A 21,652-nucleotide genomic window follows, 5' to 3' on the forward strand; every position below is an offset into this window, starting at 1 on the left:
TAAATACATTTCCCCGTTTTTTTCCATCTGTTGCGGCTGACGTGCAAGACTGGGGCTCTAATAACGAGGCCCATCTCCCGCGCTGCCTCCTGATTAATATTTCAGGATTATCCGAGCGCCGAGGTGCGGCCGCAGGCTCCGTGGGCAGCACATCTGGCTGCCACGTGTGCCTCGTTCCCTTACACCTGTAAATCCGGGGTCAGGGCTCCGCCTGCAAGGGGCCGCAGAGCCCTGGGGCGAAGGGGGTTATTAATGGGGCCAGGTGCCGCTCCGGCTCCGGGTAATATTCCTGCCCCGTGTAGGGTGTCAGGAAGCAGGGCTGCTGTTAATCACCACTGCAGCACTCCTGGAGCCAATGTGTTCTCTCCGCAGCCCTGGAGCTGCCTCATCCAGCGGCTCTTGCATGCGGCAGTGGACTTCGGGGCATCCCGTAATATGTACCTGTGTCCACACAAGGTGGATAACCTTCAAAGCCAGCCCAAAGGCTTTTATTCGGGATGAAAATCCCAGGGATTTTTTTCCCCCAGTCCTGGCCAAACTGAGCAAATCCATAACTTTGCAATGGAGCAAAGAGGTGGAGCTTCCCACCCCTCGGGCATCCGCAAGGAAGGGAATTCGCCCCTTCGGAGTGACTTTCTCACAGGTTTCCAGCCACAGGGGGACACCCAGCTGGGACAAAAGTCCGGGGGAAAGGCCACGGGCACCAGGCTGCTCCTGAACAAGGAGCGGAGCCGCCTTGTTGGGACAAACCCAGAGAGGGAAGCAGAATCCCTGGAACAGGAAAAGTGATTGGGACATTTCCCTGGAGTGAAGGTTTTCAGGGATACAGGCATATCTGCTGCCCTGCACTCCGCAGGTCCCTCTCCAGCCGGGAATGGCAGCACAGGGGTTTGGTATCGCTCTGAATTGCTTGGTTTGTTTAGGGAAAGCATTCCTGGAAAATCAGTTCCTTTGCTCCTTTTTCCTGTGTCCATACAAATAGTTCATAAGAGTTTTTCTCCCCTCCAGGCAGGCCTTCCCTGATTCCCAGGGAAGCTCCCGAGACAGGAGTTCTGAGATGGCCACGTCGTGGGAAGTCGTGGATCCCTAAAGATTTGTTCCACTGGACACTGGAGCAGGGAAGCAGGAGCTGGACTGGAATCCCCCAAGGATTTAGGAAGCACCAGGGTAAGCTGCTGAAAAGCTGGTTCTCCCAAAGTTTGAAAGTTTGCTTTTCCCCCAGCCAGAGGAACGAGTCCAACCCCCTGGACGTGGAAGAGGGAACATCTCCTGTTGAATTTTGCTGTTGCCATAGCGATTGATTAAATAAAATAGAACCCCCCTCCACTTGTAAATTCCAAATCCTAATTGTACCGACAACAATCTAAATGTGGCTGGAACAGTGAGTCACACTCCAGATTCCGTGTCTCCGATCGGGGCTTCATTTCCATCTAACAAGGCAATTACTGTACCGTGTGTTAATTCCGTATCATTTGATTAACAAAAACGTGCTGCTGGAGCTTTAGCACCTCTGCTATTCCGGCAGATCCCTATCTCCGGCGGAGCTGAACCTCCCTGCCTTATTTGGTGCTGCTCATTAGCATACAATATGCATATGTGCCCTTCCCACAGCCGCCAGAGTTCCAGGTCTGGAGAAAACACCCATCCCAAAAACGGGAGCCAGAGCAGGACCAGGCTTTGGCCCTGCGCCCAGCCCCAGGAGGTGCCACAGCCAGGTGGGAATGCCCTGGGTGGCATCCAGCAGCTCAGCAGCTCAGAACCTCAGGAAAGCTCGTGCTGCTGGACAATCTCCACTGCACGCAGGGCATCTGACGTGGGCACAGGGATGGGCACCAGCCGGAGCCCCGGGTGTGATGATGTCACCAGGCCCAGGACAAAACTCAAATATATGGGAAATCAGAAGGAAAATATTTAGTTTAAAGCCGAGGTCGGTTCTGCAGAGAGGCCTCCGTGGCCTTGTTTTACTCATTTTCACGTCTAATCCCATAAAAGCTTCTGTTTCTCACTCTTGGAAGTTGCCAAAGAATTCGGGGCCCCCTTCCAGCAATTAGGTCAATACACAAAGCCCCGATAATGAGTTGTCAGTGACTCAGCCCCCAGCCTTGGCCAGGGCAGGAGGAAGTTTTCCGACCTGGCTCTGCTCCTTCCTCCCCGAGAGATCCCGGAGGATCCCAAGGACCAGCTGCAGCCACCCAAAGCCTGGCTGAGCCGTGAGTCTCTTCCCCAGAATAATTTAACACGTACGGAAAACTGCAGGAAGAGATGGAGAGCGTGGCAGAGCCGAGGGCCATCGGGACACGGCCGACATCTCCGAGGCCGTTCCAGAATCCCAGATGAGAAATGAGGCCCTTCCCTCATGGCACCTTGGGGATAGGGATGATTTCATGGCAAACAGGATGTTGGGATGAATGAGGCAGCACCAAGACACGATGCCGGGTCCCGTTTCCCCGTTTATTTGGGGCATGAATCCCTTTAATAGATTTGAAGTCATTTTGGATGGATATTTAGCTATAAACAAATGGCATTTCCTTCTAAACCCATATTCCCGAGCCTGTGGACAAACGCAGTCAGGCACCAAATCCCTTCAAGGGTCGGGCTTTGGGATTTGCCACTGGAAGAAGGGGAGGCAGCTGAAGCTGGGAGCGCTCCGCAGCCCCAGCGCCGTGTGCTAAAGCTGTTTGCCCATGAATATAGATTACATTTTTTTCCATGGCAAATAAACAAATGCATAAAGATGCATTATTTCATAAGCATAAAAAACCCTGCTGCAACTATAGTGCTTTTCATTTGTTTTTATGATTACTTGTAATTAATTAGCATCAAAAGAAGATTATCAACATCGCTAAAACCCGAGATTGTACCGGCAAACGCAGCAATGATGGCGCTGCTTTATCTTTCTATTAAGGTGGGAAAAAAAGGAAATTATCGCTTTTTTATTTCATTTTTTAACTCTGCCGAGATGGAAGTGTCAGAACCTGGTGGCAGCACAGCCTCAAAATGCACCAAAGTGCACAAAAAGAGAAATAATCTTCTCTAATTACAAGCTGTGCTGTGACCAGGCACATAAATATTTAAGGCAGTTTAAATTGTTATTAAAGTTGGGTTTCCAAAAGCCTTTTTCCAACCCATGTTTACACTTTATTGAGCAATTTATGAGGTCACTGCTCATGCACCTCATCCAAAACGTCCCCCTTCCACTGAGAGCCATAAACCGGAGGCTTTTTGATGGGATCTGGAGGCTCTTAACAAGTTCTCGCTGCCTGGCCCAGAGACCTTCCCCTTCCTGGGATCAGTGGCAGCACTGGCTGTGCTTTGGGCACCGAAATCCCAAAAAAGGGACCTTCCTGCCCCTCATACCTTTCTCCTGACATTTACTGCCTTGCTGTCAAGTCTTTCTGCAATCTTCAGGAGGAAGGATTTGAGAAGAGAGGAGGTGGCTGCTCGTATCCTGCGGGATGTGGGAATGCGTGACATCCAAACCTCCTAGCTGGGAGGGAAGAGGAGGGAATAAATAAACAAACCCCACAGGTGTGTTCCCAGCAGGAACATAGGTCCCAGCAGAGGACAGGGCTTTGAGTTGGAACTCCTTGGTCTTCCAAACCCAGCAAGCCCTTGGAAACAAGACAGTGTGTCCATCCATAACTCTGGGTCTAACTCCCACATTCCTCATCCCGGAGGCTTCCTGGCGGTCCCAGAGGCTGCCAGGCCTCTTCCCAAGGAGAATAATGCCCGAGGAGCTCTTCCCAAACACCCTTTTCCTGGGAAACGCCAAATCCGCAGCGCTGCCTTATTTTAATTAATGATTAATTAATGAAGGACCGTGTTTGTCCCAAATTGATGGGCGTGGATCTGCTCCCATCCTCGTATGAAATATTAACACAGCACTTGGGCTCAGCACCAGTCTGCAGCCATTAGGCTTCCATTTGCATATTCATGAGGACTCATAAATGTTGAAGGAGCCAGCGAGGAGCCCGGCAGCGGTGGCCAGGCGGAGCCAAGGCGTATTTACAGCCTTCATTAGTGCCAGGTTTGTGGGACAAAAGGGCCGGAAACAGATCCAAGGAATTCCAGTCTGCCACGGCAGCAGCTTTTCCTCCTCTTTGTCTTCCTGAGCCGAGGAAACTCCAGCCCAGCCACAAAGGGCAGCACGGAGCAGCTCCTGGTGCAGCTGGGGTGTCCTGCTGTTCTTCCACCGTATCTCGGGATGTGTCCTGGATCAGCCTGGTGTAGGTCAGCACAGCTGGGGGGTCACACATCCATGGCCGTGGTCCCTGGGGACACCACAGCTCCTGCCAAACTCTGCGGACAATGGGAATGCTTTGGGAGCCAGGCATCCTTACCGTGGCTGCGCAGGACCGGGTGTGGGTGAGGCGTGAGGAAGAGGGAACATGAGAGTTCATATGGAAAACCAGCGGTCCTGGCCTGCCTATCCTCCAGGGAATGCTGTCATGGAGTCCTGGAATGGTCTGTGTTGGAAGGACCTTAAGGAACATGGTGTTCCACCCCTGCCATGGCAGGGACACCTTCCACTGCCCCAGGTCGCTCCCAGCCCGTCCAGCCTGGCCTGGAGCACTGCCAGGGATCCAGGGGCAGCCACAGCTGCTCTGGGGAATGAGTGGAAGCATTGGAAACTGAGGCAGCCACTGCGCTGACCTGATTAAAGTCCCGGCTAACAGGAGAAATGCTCATTATTTACCTCGGTCCTGTTGATAATAAACTGCTAAATGAATGTTATTAAATAACATTTTCCTGTCTGTTAAGTGTAGCTAAAGCAGGACAGCGATTCATTGGCAAGACAATAAAAGTTCCTTTTCTGCTTACTGGATGTTTTCCCCTCTGCAGAGCATAAATCACATTTTGTGTGAAGTGTGCATCCTTGCTCTGCCAGTTATTTGAATCTCTGGTATTTTATAATAAATGCTTTTTATTGATTTTCATTGTGCAGCACCAGGAATTGAATAAACTCCGGGCGCGAGCAGCTGAGAGGAACAGGCTGAAGGAGAAAATGGGATCAGCATCTTTCAAAGGTAAAGGTGGAAGCACACGGGGGGACTTGCCTTGCTCAGCAGCTCCCGGGAGCACCATGAAAAGCACAAACATGATGGTGGGGTGATTCTTTCCTCTTAAAGCCCCAGAGCTGGGATGGTTCTTGGGAAAGGCCGAATAGGAGCTATAGACTCAGCAAATCCCAGCATGAGCTGGGCTGGAAGGGTCCTGGAAGTTCACCTCCTTTGGGGTGTTCTGACCTGCTCCATGAAGTAGCAAGTAAAGTCCAGCTGGATGGAGCAGGCTCAGCCCGGGGCTGCGCTGTTCCTGGATTGGGAATGACACAGGGCCCTGGTCACACAGCTCAGGACAGACGGGAATCCAGGGATTTCTGCAGAGTATGGCCTCACACCGCCCTGGCACAACAGCGCTTGACACCCGAAAATCCCCCGGCAAGCCCCACATTGTTTCCCTGCTGGGTTAGCTGGGAAATGTGTTCCTACTCCAGGTAATGCGGGGCTCATTACACAATTACCTCAAGTGCTTCACAATGCATTAATTGCTGCTTGATTTAAACATTTCCCATCCAGGAACCCAACTCTGTCATTGTGACAAATTGCAAGTCAATAATCAGGTCCCTCGGAAGAGGGAATGAAGGAGCTGGAGGTTGCCTGGTCGAGGGAACCAGACCCTTAGTGAAACCCCGGGCATCAATTTTGGGATGCACGTGCCCAGGTTCCGGGGCAAGCGTGAGGTAGAACTGATCCTTTTGGCACTCAAAATACCAATTGCGGGCTCACAGAATCATTCAGGCTGAGAAAGACCTCCAAGATCCTCTTCCAGCTCAGGGTATTCTGTGATTCCACGACTTTATGATTTAATTATCTCAGCATTATTTACAAAATACTCCTCAAGCCCTGGACCTTCTCGAGAACTCAGTGCCGGCCACCACCTCATGACTCTGTTCCCAAATTCTCCAAAGGGAGAGGAGCACCCAAAGCACATCCAGGTGGGCACCCTGTGGAATGGCAGCCGGAACTGGCACCCCAGGAGAGGCTGGCAGCGGCTGGGGGATCCCGGCACCCCTGTCCGACTGCCTCTGCAGCTCTGGCTCCGAGTGCCCCTCGTGCAGAGCTCTGGAACAGCGCCTCGTCTGCTGATTTTGTAACACAGATTGAGGCTGACTCAGGACCTTGGGCACAGCCATTAAAGCAGTCACTTGTGAAACAACTGGATTCAAAGGAGTTTTCCCTGGAGAAAAATTCCCCCGTCAAACGGCAGAGTGGGAAAACTGCACACCTCCGGCGTTTTCTTCCCGGCGTTTCATCCCCTTTTCTTTCCAGCCCTGGGATTGGTGGGCCCTGCCATGTCCCTGTGCCACAGCCCGGCAGCTCCTGGCCGGAACTGTGGCCATTTCGAGGTCAGCAGCAAATTTTCCATTCAGCAGGGAGAGGATTTTGCCCGAGGTGCCTGCAGATGTTCCAAGAGATGCCCCAAGGCCCTGCAGATCACCAGGAGTGACTCCACTCACTTCCTTCAGCGCTTCCTTCTGCCTCGCTGCCCTTCAGAGCCATCCCAAGGAATCCTTGCTGGCTGGCCAAGCCTCGGCAGTGCCTGGAGCTTCCCTGTCCCACCTGCTGCCATCCTCCATCCCTGCCAGGGGGCCCTCAGCTCTGCTCTGTGAGGCTGGCGGGATGCTTCCCAGCTCCCGGAGAGAATTCCAGGGTGTGTTTACGAGCTGCAAGCCCAGGTCATGAAGATTTTCATGAGGATTTTCTTCCAATAGAGAATTCCAGGCAGAAGAAGGGGTTTCATCCCCCAGGAAGTTCTGGAACACTGTGCCAAGAGTCTCGGGCATCAAAACACACCTGTGCCTTGTCTCTGCTACTGTCCTGACTCGTCACTGGATGTCAAAGCGGTCGTGGAATCCTGGAATCATCGTTTCTGCGTTCCAGGGGTTCTTCTGGCAGGGCTCTGATCCCGCCCTGTCAGCGAGAGCTGTGTCTGCCTCCCTCCCTCCGGGGAGAAATGTGTTTGTAATAACACTCCTCTCCCCGAGATGGGAACCAACAGGTTTGAAAATAATTCCCAGGACTTGTGTTCCCGTCGCGCGCTGATAAAATGGCTGGTTGGGAACCGGCTCCGATGTGACGGAGCCTTAAATTACCGGAGTTTGATGAGCCTGGTGCACACGTACGGAAACTGTCACCGGGAATTCTCCCCATCCAGACTTTATATAATAAGGGAGGGATTAATCAGGAGTGGAGGTCTGCAAATATTTGCCTGTTTCCATAGCGATGGGGAGCCCACACACACAATAAATACCTTTTCCCACATGCGTTATCATCGCTGCCTAATCATATAATCACCAAGCCATGGCTCAGGCGGGGCCGGGAGGAGAATAAACACCATTAATTAACAGATTTATCAGCTAGAGGAGGAGGAGGAGGTGGCAAACGAGGAATGGAGCGGAAAACGCGCTTTGGAGCAGGTTTGGGCCTTTCTCATTTCTCCAGGAAACTTCGCAAACTCTTAATTAGCTCACCAAATCCTCTCTGTCTTCTTCCAAAAATAAAACTTCTGACAACTGTTCAAACCACGCCGCACTCTCACCCACCAAACACACATTTCAGTACAAATATAAAGCCATGGCGGGGAAGTGTCAGAGGCATTGCTTCGAAGGAGGGAAAGTGAGACTTTTGGCATCGCTCGTGAAATCCGACGAGTTGTCTCCCGGAGCGGGACGCGGATTGTCTGGAGCTGCAGGGAATGTGGCACATGACAAAGGAGTGACACTTGGCCAGCCAGCGAATTAGTAACGTTTGCATGCAGCAGCTCCGCTTGCCTGAAATAATCCCTCCTGGCATTTCCAAACACCTTTTCCCAGGGTGGCAAGTCCGGCCTGCTCGTCCTAGTGGCAATGGAGCATCCAAACCCAAAGGGATTTTTGGGATTAAGCCTGGTGCTGTTCATTCCTCCCTCCATTCTGAATCAAAGGGGGCTGTTGCTGGTAAAGTAGCAAAGTTCTGAGAGCTGCTTTGGTTTCCAAGGGCCAGCAGGAGCCAGAGGGTTCAGCTCGGAGTTTCCAGGGATGAAAGCACCTCGGGCTGCTCCCGCTGCCGGGGGTGAGGAGCAGCCATCCCAGGGGATTGTCCCCGTGAGCACCGAGGGGATCACGGAACGAACCATTCCATGGCTTATGCTGGGGGTAGGAAGGGACCTTAGAGCTCATCCCATGCCACAGGCAGGGACACCTTCCACTATCCCAGTCCCACCTGTCCTGGGACACTGCCAGGGATCAGGGGGATCCACAGGCGCTCTGTGGCACTCCTTGGATCGCAGGCTCCTGGTTTATTATTTCCCACTGAACATGCCATGATTTTGGGGCTGCTGGAAGTGCCAGAGCTGTCACCCTGGAGACTGATCCTCCTCAGGGGATGCTCCCATCGCCCTTTCCAAGACTTCTCCTCCCAGCGGCAGGAACAGATTTTTGGAACGAATGGGAGCATTTCCACCCTGTTAGTGCCACGCTGAGGAGGCGAGAGTCCCTGTGCCCTATCCCAGAACTCCCAGGGCAGCCGGGGAGCTGTGCTGGTTCACGGCCCGTTCCCATCCGCGGGAGGAGCGGAACCCGGAGCTGGGCTGCGCCACTCCCAATCTCCGCTGACATCTGAGTAATGTGGATTTTGCTTCGATGACAAGCTCATTATGGAGCATAATTGCGACGCAATCTCCTGGTAAACACTGGGTTAAAGCCCCTGGAAGATGCTTGTTCGTCTCGTTATTAATTAGCACGTGTCCACTCCGCCAGATCCAGAGCCCAAACTTCATTTGTTATGTTCAGCCAAATGCATGAGTAGCTTTGGAGTAATTATTTTCCAACATCATCTAATACCTCTCTGCACATCAATTAAAAATCCTCTTAACAAGGAACTGCATTTTGTTTGAGATCAAATGCCTCGTCCAAAGCTGTATCAATCATGTAGAGCTAATTAGTGGGTCTGCTTTATATCATTTGTTTTACTTTATTATTCTATTATACACTTCCTAATGAAACCAATTGAACAATTTTGAAATCTTTGTTCAATTAATTGAAGGCTTAAAGGCCAGCTCCCTTTTTTTTGGCTTTAAAAAGCACGGATGCAAAGGGAAATAAAATTCCCTGCGTGTTTTATATCTATTTCTTTCCTGGGGTAAATTCTCCACAGCTGCTTTTAAGGTTTTAGCACTATTTTTATGTCACTTGCAAATACCTCCTGGCTCAGCAGCCCCTGGAAGGCCTTTGTTCACAGGCAGGTGATGGCAAAGGGCTGGAACAACAGGAGAAAGATCTGTGGGAGCTGATCCCGAGCCCAGAGCTGCCACATCCTAAATTATTGCTGGTGGACACGGACGTTTTCCAAGCTAGTTGCAAAAAGGAGCTTTGGAGAGGATGCTCAGGGTAAATATTTGCTGTGGGAAAAGCGGCTTTGAATGCCTTGCTCTTAGAAAAGGAGTGGATCCAGCGTTTTGGGAAGCTCCGAAGAGTCAGTGCTGTCAGTGCCGCTGTCCAGGAGCTCCTCACTCCGTGCTTTCGAGAGGAAGACTCTCCAAGGAGGACCCTGCTCAGCCAAGCTCAGCCTCCAGCAGCTGGAGCTGGAGCTGAGCAGCACGAACTGCTGGGAACCTCCAGGCCGTCGTGCAGCTCTGTTTTCCAGACACCATAAGGAGAGGGAGAATCCCGGCCGGGATTAGAGCCGTGTTGATGAACAAGCAATAGTGGAGCATCCCCAAAATCAAATTGCAGCTAGAGGGAGGGAGAGCTGTGACAAGGGAGAGACTGGAAGGATGGGATAAGGCTGTTAAAAAGCATCTCCATCCCAGCAGGCCGATGGCACCTGGACTGTGTCACCCCGCTGCGGCAGCAGGATCAGGGCAGTGCCAAACTGCAAATCCTGGGGACAGTTCTGGGCTCCTCAGGACAGGAAAGAGCCCGAGGGGCTGTGGCGTGTCCAGGGAAGGAAGCGGAGCTGGGAAGGGGCTGGAGCCCCAGGAGCAGCTCAGGGAGCTGGGAAAGGGGCTCAGGCTGGAGCAAAGGAGGCTCAGGGGGGACCTTGTGGCTCTGCACAACTCCCTGACAGGAGAGGGCAGCTGGGGGGGTCGGGCTCTGCTCCCAGGGAACAGGGACAGGAGGAGAGGGAACAGACCCCAGGAGGAATTTCTCCATGGAAAGGGTGGGCAGGCCTTGGAAGGAGGTGTTGGAGTGCCAGTGGTCCGAACTTCCAGCTCCCCAGCATTTCTGGGACACATGGGCCGTGGCGCAGCACAGCTCAATCAATGCCCCACCGGAGCCGCTCGTGCTGGTGGAGGAGCAGGAATTCTGTGCAGCCAGGCTGCCTGAGCAGCCCCTCTGCAGCCACAGTGAACGCTTCTCAGCTAAATCAAACTGACAAATCAGCAGATGCTGAGGGGCTCGCAGCAAATGGACTGTGTTTCCTTTTTCATATGGAGAAGGAGGGTAAAAATAAGAATGACTTTCACATGCCGTCAGATTGCTTGGGAGAAATCAAGGGATATTATAGAAGCATTGGAGCAGAGGGAATTCAGATTTAGACCTCTTGAAATCTGGGGTTCAAGCTGAGTTTCTACTTCTTGGTAATAAAATAAACTACTCATTGTGTTCGTTCCGAGCTGCGTTTAAAGGCACAGGTCTGTCAGAAAGGATCCCTGGTCCCGGCTGCTGTTCCAGCGGGAGCCACCTGTGCGTCCCCCTGGATACACAGGGATCCGGCCACGCTCTCACCCATGCCCACCACGGTGTGAGCCAGCTCAGGGGTGGGCAGTGGGATCCCAGAGCTGGCTCAGAATCGTGGGACGGGTCGGTTGGGAGGGACCCTAAAGCCCATTGCATTCCAACCCTTTGCCGTGGGCGGGAACAGCTTCCACCAGAGCAGAAACTGACTGGGAATATTTATGGATTCCCTGTGAGCAGTCAGTGAGCTGAGGCTCGATGTTTGTTGTGCACACAGGTTGCCCTCAGTTCAAGCTGTAACAGATGGCGTGGAACGGCACCCGAGTGCATCCCGACTCAGCTGCTCTCCCGGAGGCAGCGCCGCTGGACACAGCCCCTCGGACACGGGTGGTCCCAGGCCCGGCAGAGCCGTCTGATGTCCCCTCCCCAGGTAGGAAGGGCTTTGGTGTCGGGACATTTGGGAGCCATTAGGATTCCTCACTCATACACAGCCTGTTTTCCGTCTCTGCCCGTTCGGGAGGGACGCGGGGGAAGCATCCTTTTTGGATTATCCCAGCATCCTGTTTGGAGAGTTCTGGCCAGAAAGAGCAGCTCCAGTTCACTTCCAGCTATGGAACAAAAGCAGATGCACACAAAGCCCGAGATCTCTTGGTGTCAAAAAAGAACTGAGCTCCCCTGTCTTTGGGGCCTCGGTCACTTCTGAGCCTAAGAAGTGTCACAGGAGAAAAATCCCAATAATAAGTGGAGTGCTGAACTGATGTGAGCGGGAGGAAAAGCAGGGAAAAGGCTGTTTTGGAATTCTGCAGTGTTTAATTCTCTTTGGGGGGTGATGGAAACAGCCCTTCTGAGGGCGTAAATCCTTCCCACGCTTGGATTTCAGCCAGAGGAACACCGGGTTCCAACAATGCCTCTGGATACACAGCAAGGTACAGGGCAGAAAGTTCATGGAGATCTGGGCAACCTGGGCTGGTGGAAGGGGTTGGAATGAGATGGGCATTCCCATCCCATGCTCCTGCTCAGCTGCAGCCTGCCCTTGGCAGCACTGAGCTTTCCCTGGATGGTGCCCGGATGGTGCCCCCTCGATGGGATGCCCGGAGCAGAGGTTCTGCCCTTTAGGAAGCCCGGGTGAGCAAATTTATCTGGAGTGTGTGGTGCTGGCAAATCCCAAACACCCCCAGGAGTCTGCAGCTCCACTTCCACGTGTGCCTGAAGTTCCCTGGATCCCGTGTGCAGCGTGTCTGTGCTCACATGAACGTCCCAAGGATTCAGGTCCCACCTCCAGGTTCCGGCACGTGTTCCCTGGCTGGGAGACCGGACAGGGCCCCCCCCGCGTGCAGCGGCTCCGGGGTGGATTTGCAGAGAGCTGTGCAATAAAGGCGCTCCGGAGCTGGGCTGGCACAGGCAGTGGTGCTGCCGGCTGCTCCGGCTGAGGGAGGAGGGCATGGGAACGGCTCCGACGGGAGGCAGAAATGGAGCAAACGCACCAGGAGTGCACGCAGGGAATTAAAGAAGGGGTTAAAAAATCCTGGGCGGGAGCTCACCTCTGCCCTGAGGGTGTTACTCAGCCCGAACGGCATTTAAGCCCCATTTCCAGTCTTAAAATAGGGCTTAAGTAGGCCAGAAGTGCCGGTAACCTCGTGCTGCCCCAGCTCGGGGATGTTTGCAGCTCGAGTGAGCACTGAATTCTTGCTCGGCCTGGCGGAACCCTCCTGGCACCGAGCCCTGAGCAAGGTTTGGTGAGGATGGCTGGCTCCAGCCGGGATCTGGGAGCCCGAGCCTGCCCGGGATGAACCCAGCGGTGTCAGGAGCGCTCCGGTCCAGCTTGGAGCATCCTTAGCACATCCCGGGCAGGAAGGAAAATCAGCCGTAGGATTTTGCCTCCGTTTCCTCATGTTTCCCCTCTGCTCTGCGAGTTTAGGATATTGGGAAGAAAATGCAGGCCTCTCCTCACATTTTTCTTAGGGACAACAGCTTGTGGTGTCTTGACAATGAACCCAGACAAAGGCAGGGACGGGTCCCCCTCCCGTTCCTGGTCCGCACAGCCCGGGATCTTCTCCTTCCCCTCAGCCAGAACAGCCATCTGGAAATTAATGTGGAACAAAGTGTAAAGGGAGAATATTTTTGTGATCTAATCCTGTAGGTCCCATTATTTAATTTATTTATACAAAGCAGGGAACGCCGAGACAGATGCAGGAGAGAGCTCGAGAGGCAGCGAGGACATTGTTCAGCTCTGCTCCTCTAAAGAGCCAATTATTCCCCTTCAAGTCCTTTAGTTTCAGGGGCTGCCGGAGTCGTTGGAGGGATAAAAGTGGGAGCCTTTCATCTGGAGGATTCAAGTGCCAGTCCTCCAGGCAGACCAAAGCCACATGGAGTGGGTTGGCTTCTTTTCCTCCTTAATGCATTATTCTGGAATGGGATTATTAAACAGTAGTGAATAGAGAATTTAAATTTGCACCATTGACAGCTGATTAATTTCTTTTTTTTAAGCAAAAAAAAAAAAATTTCACTCATCATCAAAAATATAAATTAAATCCTTTAAGGGAACTTCCAAGGAAAAGCACAATGGTTGCTACTTTCCCTGACTCCAACGCTCCTTGCTGTAATTCCGCATTAAGGGGAATTTTCTTTTAGCTACCAAATAAAATCCAGATTGCAGTCCTTGAAATGAGGTAACTGGAGGTGTCCTGCCCCATGAATCCCTCACAGCAGGTGTCAAGGAGCTCCTGCACACCTGGAATTCCCCAGGCCCCTGGCTGGAACTGAGCCCCAGCCATCCATACCCATCCATACCCATCCACACCCATCCATACCATCCACACCCATCTATACCCATCCACACCATCCCTACCATCCATACCCATCCACACCCATCCACACCCATCTATACCCATCCACACCCATCTATACCCATCCACACCCATCCATACCCATCCACACCCATCCATACCCATCCATACCCATCCATACCCATCCACACCCATCCATACCATCCACACCCATCTATACCCATCCACACCATCCCTACCATCCATACCCATCCACACCCATCCACACCCATCTATACCCATCCACACCCATCTATACCCATCCACACCCATCCATACCCATCCACACCCATCCATACCCATCCATACCCATCCATACCCATCCACACCCATCCATACCATCCACACCCATCTATACCCATCCACACCATCCCTACCATCCATACCCATCCACACCCATCCACACCCATCTATACCCATCCACACCCATCTATACCCATCCACACCCATCCATACCCATCCACACCATCCCTGCCATCCATACCCATCCACACCATCCCTGCCATCCACACCCATCCATACCATCCATACCCATCCACACCCATCCACACCCATCCATACCATCCACACCCATCCATACCCATCCACACCCATCCATACCCATCCACACCCATCCACACCCATCCACACCATCCCTACCATCCATACCCATCCACACCCATCCACACCCATCTATACCCATCCACACCCATCCATACCCATCCACACCCATCCATACCATCCACACCCATCTATACCCATCCACACCATCCCTACCATCCACACCCATCCATACCATCCACACCCATCCATACCCATCCACACCCATCCATACCCATCCACACCCATCCACACCCATCCACACCATCCCTACCATCCATACCCATCCACACCCATCCACACCCATCTATACCCATCCACACCCATCTATACCCATCCACACCCATCCATACCCATCCACACCCATCCATACCCATCCATACCCATCCATACCCATCCACACCCATCCATACCATCCACACCCATCTATACCCATCCACACCATCCCTACCATCCACACCCATCCATACCATCCACACCCATCCATACCATCCACACCCATCCATACCCATCCACACCCATCCTCACTGCCAGGCAGCCTTAGGAATAATAAAAGGAATGACTCCATGAATCCAAACCACAGCCAAATTGAGGGAATGTGGTTTATTAAGTGGTCGTATCCCAAGCCACAGTGTTTCTTAGAGCGCATCCCGACTCCACTTTGGAATGGATTTAATTCAGTTTCACTCTCAGAAAATTAAGTTATTCCCAATTAATGCCACTTTAATTCCAAACGTAGCTGTTTTTACCATGGCCTAATGCAACCCATTCTTTCTTAATTCCCACCTTTTCCTAATTCCTATCTACTTTCCCACGTGTCCTGTTGGAGAAAGTCCCATCGTCTAAGCATGGAATGGTCTGGGTGACAAAAGACTGGAAAATCGTCATTAAATATAAAACCCTCCCCCGAATCTTTAAGTAAGAGATTTATTGAGCAGTGCCCTTGGTTTTCCAGCAAGCTCCCGGTCTGTATTCCCCCCTGGAAAAACCACCAGCCGGATCATGCGGCATCAGTGTTGTTGTGCTGACTCGGCGGAAGTGTAATGATTTCCATCCATCTCGGGGAGCTGCAGCGAGCCAGAGAACCACTGCTGGCACCGCACACCTGTCCCTGGGACAGGTACGGCAGAGTAATTGCCGCGTCCTTCCCGCTCGGCGCGCAGCTGCCCGGGATGGCTGCTAATAAAGATGCATGGCTGTGCCGGCTCCCAGCTGCGCTCCCGAGCAGGAGCGGAGCCGCTCCCGGACTCAGACCTGCTCTCCTGTTAACACTTTCTGCCTCATTTCCCAGCCACGAGACATCGGCAGGAATCCCCTTTTTGTGGAACTCGGGGAGTAGAATGCTGTTGTTGATTGTTGTTTGTTGTTATGGTGGTGAATCGTGGAATGTGCCACATTCCAGCCGCGGGTAATGAGGCAAAGGAGGGTTTAACCAGTTCATGGATTGGGGATGGATTTAGGTCACAGAGCCACGGAATCCCAGAATGGTTTAAGTTGAGGGGATTTTAAGGATCATCTCATTCCACCCCATCCATGGGCAGGGACACCTTTCACTATCCCAGGTTGCTCCAAGCCTCACCAGGAGACCCTGACTGCTCACAGCCAGCACACAGGGAAATACAGCATCCCGTAAAAAGTACACAGCTCTGGGAAAAAGAGGAATCCTGCAGCACCTTCCAGCTCTTCACATGGACTTGGGAATCCAAGGGATTAGGGGGTTTAGCTGTAAGCCCAGCTCAGGCTGCTGCAAGCAGCACTTCAAACTCCTAATTTCCCAAAATCTCCATATTACCCGGTCAAGATCTTTGAGCAACCAGCAGATTTCCCCAGACTGTTAATCCCCCATTTCATCCTTTCCTGGGCTTTTTTCGGAGGCTGAGAAATGTAATCCTAATTTAATCCTGGCTGGAACGCCGTGAGGAAGATGGAGGGGCAGGGCTGGAGTGGGAAGATCTCCACAGCCATGGGGTTCAGTAGGAAAGGATTTCCCAGAAATTCCCTTTGTATTCCCGAGGTCAAAAGAGTGACCCCACAGCCCTGCTGGGTGGGTGGGGCAGAAAGGGAATTCGAGGGACACTGGTGGATTTTCCCCCCATGGCATTCCCTATGGGGAGGGTCCCTGTGGACACAGCAAGGAGATGCTGCTGGGAAGCTGGAAGGTGAGCGGAAAACTCAGATATCTCTACCAAGAAGAGCCTTGGAGACAACCTCAAGTCATTTAATCACTGATCTGCCTCAGTGCCAAGGGGAGCATCCTCAGGTCCCTGTGGGCTTGACATACTCGCAATATTCCAAGAACTTTCATTCTCCTTGTCCCTCTCCGCCTTTCTCACTGAAGACCTCATCTCTTTTTTTGGTGGGAATAATAGATGGAGATTGAGAACCCAGAATAAATCAGGAGCTGGACTTTGCTGCTCCTTGTAGGTCCCTTCCAGCTCAGGAGATTCTGTGATTCCGTGATCTTCCTTCGTTCATTGAGATTCCAAATTCCACAGTGCTGGACAGTGGCTGTGTCTGTGCAAATTCCATCGCCTGCCTGTTCATTCCAGAGTAACCCCACGTTCCTTGTGCTTCCTCCCTCCCTGAGCCATCCCAGCTCCGGCCCGTGCTTGGCTGTCCGTGTTCCCCTGGAAGGAGGGAGCCCCATTCCCACCTCCCACCCTTTCTGTCCAGCTGCCGCGATAATTCACTGCTGGTGCTGCTTCCAGGACAAAGCATTTTTCATGGTTATTTTTCTATTCCAAGGGAAAAGAGAAGCTTTCCCTTCCCGTGCTTATTTAGACTGCTCAGGTTTAGGTGGAGCTGTAGGGCTCAGGGTCTGGCTTTGGGGGGTAAATAGGAACAAAACCAGGAAATGTGACATCCCAAGAAGCAAGTGGAGAGAGGAACCCAGAGGTCTCAGCCTCCAACCCACTTACTGGAGCCGGGATTTAGGGACTTTGCAGCGGGGATTAGTGGGATGAATCACCTCACTTCCCCCGAAGATTCGCCGGGGCTGCGATTTGTGCCTGCTAAGCCGCTATAATGATGAACAATCCTTTTTATTAACGGGCCTAAAAATAGCAACGGCAGCCAGACCTTACATAAAGCACGAGTGACATGTGCCAGCTCCTGCCCCAATCCCCCGAGAGCCGCTCCAGTCTGGGAGACGCCGGCACCAAACAACTTCACTGGAGGGAAGAGGGAAACGCGGGGTAGAGCTGCTCCGGTGGCTCGCTCTGAGCGCCCTCAGCACAGGGGCAGGACCTCCCCTTGGGGATTTTCCCACCAGACAATGTGTGATTTTGGGGCTCTGGGAGCGTAGGAGCAGCATGTGCACTTGGGCACCGATCGGCACAAACATCCCTGTCAGGACAGCCCACATCCCACCACCACGGCTCCACGCCCACAGCAGGATTTCATCCCAATTTTACTGCTCGCCTGCCCCTTCTCAGTGTCCCTCTTCACCCCCGGTATAACAGTGACCTCTCAAACACACCAGTGCCTGCTTCCTCGTTTTTTCCATGGGTTTTAAGGGGACGCCCTGGGATCCCCACTGGTCTGTAGGCAGCTCTGAGTCCTTGGAGTCATTCTCAGGGATGCCTTGGAGATCATCTGAGCACCTCCTGGAAGCAGCGTGTCCCCTTTCCACGGGGTCTTTGGCACTCCAGTTGTGCCTTCGGGAACCAACCCTCACCAGCTTTGCCTGAAATAAAATGGGGATGAAACAAAAGAGGGAATTCTGTCACTCCCAAAAGAAAACGGGCACAGATTAACCCTGGGGAGAACTCCCAGCTCTGGGGGAATCCTTCCCCAGCGAGCTCTGACTGCCTGAACCAGCTTAAAATGCTGCAAACCCCCAGTATCCAAAGCCTTGACAGCTTTTCCCCAAGTCTCTGCTGCTCTCCGTAACTTCCAAGACCAAATTAGCAGCGCAATCATGAGAAAAGGAATCGGAGCCTTCTCCAAGCTGTCAAGTGCATTTTGCTGGATGATTAATTGGCAGAGCTCCGGCCAAGCCCTGGGTCCTGCTAAAGGCCATGCCCTTGACTTGCACCTGCCACTGATTGCAGAAAATGGATGTCTTCACTTTTCCCTTTTTTTCCTCCCCTTTTTTTCGGTGCAGCTGTTAAACTGCTTTAAGGAAATCTTATTTATCTCGACCAGGAACTCGAACTTCTTCTCAAATCTCAGGAGGCTGAAATGAATGTAATTCTCTGCCTCAGCCTGACTTACAGAAGCAACATTTTAGGATCTTTAGGAGAGCTGCGCTAATTGACATGATTTTTGTTCCTTGTCTAGGAGCTGGGATGTTCCTGTGCTTTGCGGCCTCCACACAGCCACCATGAGGTGCCAGAGTGGGATCTGTCCTCCCCGGGTGCTGCGAAGGGTGAGTGCAGCAGAAAGGGGGGAAACGACAATAAAGTGGGGTTTTGCCTATTGGATTCAGTGGAGGAGTGAAGGAGAAGAAGTTTTTACCTTTGCTGTTGAATTTTTTGGCAGAGACCAAGGCAAAAAGGGGTAAATCCACTGGCAGGTGATTTGGTGTCACAGGGATTCACTGATGGGGAAGAATCTGGGGACGTGGCACTCAGGAAAAGCCTTCTGAGCTCCCCAGGGAAACGCAGCGATTCCCAAACAATGGGCCAGGAGATCCTGGCAGGAATGGTCTGGAATGGCAGCTCTGAGCTGGGGCCAGTGGGAGGTGGCCCTGCATTTGAGGATTCCAGCTCCCCTCTGACATACACCTGGGGGTGGTCCTTTGATCCCCAAGAGGAGGAGGAGGGAAGGGTCATTCCCAGGCTGCTCACTCCTAGGAAATGTCCTGTAGCATTTCTCTGCTCCCAGGAAGTTCCCACATTCCCACACCCTCCGAATCCTCGGGAATCACAGAAACTGGGCCTTTAAGAGCCGAGCCTAATATTGCAAGCCTCGCAGTGGATTGGAAGGGCTGGGAACAGTTGTGCTCTATAAATAACTCCTCCGTGGAGCCCATCTGCAGCTCCCATCTTTCCAGGCTCTGGAGGCACGGCGCAGGCAGGCCTGGGAAGTGGGAGCTGCTCATTAGCGCGGGAGCTGAGGGCAAGGACAGCTCCTGGGTTCTGGGGGCTCCTCCCCGGGCCTGGGATCACGTGGGGACAGCAGGTAGGTGACAAACAATGGGACAATGCAACACTGCTTCCTATAGTGAGTGGGAAGAAAACACTCCAAAGCCAAGGGGGAGAGGCTTTGAGCATCCTTTGGATGGCACTGGGAAGCCATTCCCTGTGTCCTGTCCCTCCATCCTTGTCCCCAGTCCCTCTGCAGCTCTCCTGGAGCCCCTTCAGGCCCTGGCAGGGGCTCTGAGGTCTCACTGAATCCTTCCCTTCTCCAGGCTGAGCATTCCCAGCTCTCCCAGCCTGGCTGTCTGGGTGACACCATTCCTGTAGATATCTCAAACCCTCCCCGTGTGTTTGGAAGTCGCTTGGGGCTCCTTTGGGAGAGAAGCCTTTAGCACGGATAACCCTGAGGCCTGCACGTGCTCCGAGGTGAGCCGGGAGTTACTCCTGGGAGTAAGGAGCCCGTTCCCTCCCGTGCTCACACGTGGGACAAAACAGGAGAACAAATCCCAGCCCCATTCCCATTGATCCTTTAAAAGCCAATCTCTGCATGCGTTTAACCGGGAAAGCAACATCTGCTGCGCTCAATCCAGGTGTTTTATGTCCCTGTCATTAATTGGAGGGGACATTATGTCATCATACATCAACGGGGAAAGTTGGGTAAAGTGCCACTTATCTCGGGGGCTGTCATTAATCAGCTCCCTTTCATCGGGAGCCCGCGCCGCTGCTGTCAGGGGCTGTGTGACACCTTGGAATGTTTTCCTTCTCCTTTCCAGGTGGTTTGGAATTAACGGTGTGGAAACCTCACACACACACCATGGTCACCGAGGGCTCTGCTCCTCGCTCGGGCTGGGAGGGATTCTAAGGATCATCTCTGCCATGGGTGGGGACACCTTCCCCCGGAGTAGGTTGTCCAGCCTGGCCTGGAACACTTCCAGGGATGAGCCATCCACAAACTCTCTGGGCAGCCTGGGCCAGCCTGGCAGAGGCTGTGCCCTGGCACCGCGTGGGGTGCCCGGGAATGCAGGGAATGTCATTCCCCTGGGACGCGGGAGCGGCCAGGGGGCCGGATCCCATCCCCAAATCCACACCCCAGCCCTCCAGCGGTGGCATCCGGCACGGCCCCGGGAAGCGCGTGTGGAGAACAGCCCGAACTGATGGGGAATTGTGAGTCAAACAAATTGAGTGTGACAGAAAAAAAGCCAAGCCTTGACTGGATTTGCTTCCCGGGAATGACACGAAGTCAAGTATCTTATTAAGTTCAAGAGAATTACATTTTCCATGCTCCAGCGAGAGACACGGGCCCTTTGGAAAATCATAATGAACGGCTTTCTGCCGCCCTCATTTACATACCTTTGATAAATGGCTGTAACCAGATTAGGGAGATAAAATAACCAGTCTATTAATTACAATGATTATTATTTAATAGAAAATGGGATTCTGGGCGCTGCGGCTGGGAAGAGGGAGGCTTAGCAATGCATTATATGGATGTGGTGGTTTATCTTTAGGAGTAAGATAAGTGTCCGGCTCTTCTGCAATCTGAAGAATATGTTCATTACCTGGGCAAGATTTATAAGTATAATTGAGTGTAATATTTTAAAACTCTTTGCCTTATTTGGTGGACAAGGCCGGGCTGCTGCTTTAATTAAGCTGGGTAAAACCTTCATGAAGTTATCAAACAGGGGCCCATTTGGATGGAAATGACTGCCTTATGTGAGAAGTTTGGGAGCTGAAACAATCCCAGTCTTGCCCGAGCTGAAGGGGGGCTGCTGTGATCGACGTTGCTCTGTGCATTTGAGGGATGTCTTGTGGAAATCTAAATCAGCGCGGCCAGAAGGCCCAGGGAGTGCCTGACCCCTGGGCTGGGCACCGCTGAGGCCAAACCTCTAATCCTGGGATCAGTTCTGGGCTCCTCAGGACAGGAGAGACATGGAGTGTGTGCAGGGAAGGGAACGGAGCTGGGAAGGGGCTGGAGCCCCAGGAGCGGCCGAGGGAGCTGGGAAAGGGGCTCAGGCTGGAGCAAAGGAGGCTCAGGGGGACCTCCTCACCTTGGAGGTGTCCAGGGAAGGCCTGGACGTGGCGCTCAGTGCTCTGGGCTGGGGACAGGGTGAGGATCGGGCACAGCTTGGACCCGATGAACCCGGGAGTCTTTCCCAAGCTCAGTGATCCTGTGATCAGCTGGCCAGCATGGCCAGTGCTCCTGCATCCACAGGCCGTGCATCCCTCCTTCCTCCCTCTCCTGCTCACAGCACCCTGAGCAAGGGCCACTGAGTCAAAACAACTTTTCCCAGGTCGCGTTTGTCTGGAGCACACAGCGAATAGGCAAAGCAGGCGCGGGCAGGAGCCGGACCCGGTGCAGGGGCCTGGGAAGGGCCTGTGAGGGGCCGCGGGGGTGTCCCGTGTCCCGCCCTACCTGCCAGTGGGAAAGGGAATGAAAGATAAATGGTGCCATC

The 21,652-nt window shown here is 52.9% G+C and overlaps 1 protein-coding gene and 1 long non-coding RNA gene across 5 annotated transcripts in view; one reads left to right on the forward strand and one right to left on the reverse strand.

Moving 5' to 3' along the window:
- The window catches only part of LOC108448076, a 101,104-nt gene that overhangs the window by 57,973 nt on the left and 21,479 nt on the right, over positions 1-21,652 (forward strand). For 3 of the 4 annotated variants that reach the window (XR_001863860.1, XR_001863859.1, XR_001863861.1), the window contains exons 5-8: positions 1,009-1,167; positions 4,946-5,027; positions 10,995-11,147; positions 18,403-18,490. Coding sequence is in view for 1 of the 4 variants with exons in the window: in XM_017739890.1 (XP_017595379.1) it covers positions 1,009-1,167; positions 4,946-4,962 (176 nt within the window). In the remaining 3 variants the exon portion in view is untranslated. Of the gene's footprint in view, positions 1-1,008; positions 1,168-4,945; positions 8,208-10,994; positions 11,148-18,402; positions 18,491-21,652 lie in introns of those variants that run through there. The other variant, XM_017739890.1, reaches the window with a different exon arrangement.
- Positions 14,710-21,652, reverse strand: part of LOC108448077 — a 10,366-nt gene continuing 3,423 nt past the window's right edge. The window contains exon 2 of the long non-coding RNA XR_001863862.1: positions 14,710-17,806. This is a non-coding gene — a long non-coding RNA (uncharacterized LOC108448077). The remainder of the gene's footprint in view (positions 17,807-21,652) is intronic.

Source organism: Corvus brachyrhynchos, unplaced genomic scaffold, assembly GCF_000691975.1.
Source record: "Corvus brachyrhynchos isolate BGI_N302 unplaced genomic scaffold, ASM69197v1 scaffold297, whole genome shotgun sequence".
NCBI classification, from domain to species: domain Eukaryota; kingdom Metazoa; phylum Chordata; class Aves; order Passeriformes; family Corvidae; genus Corvus; species Corvus brachyrhynchos.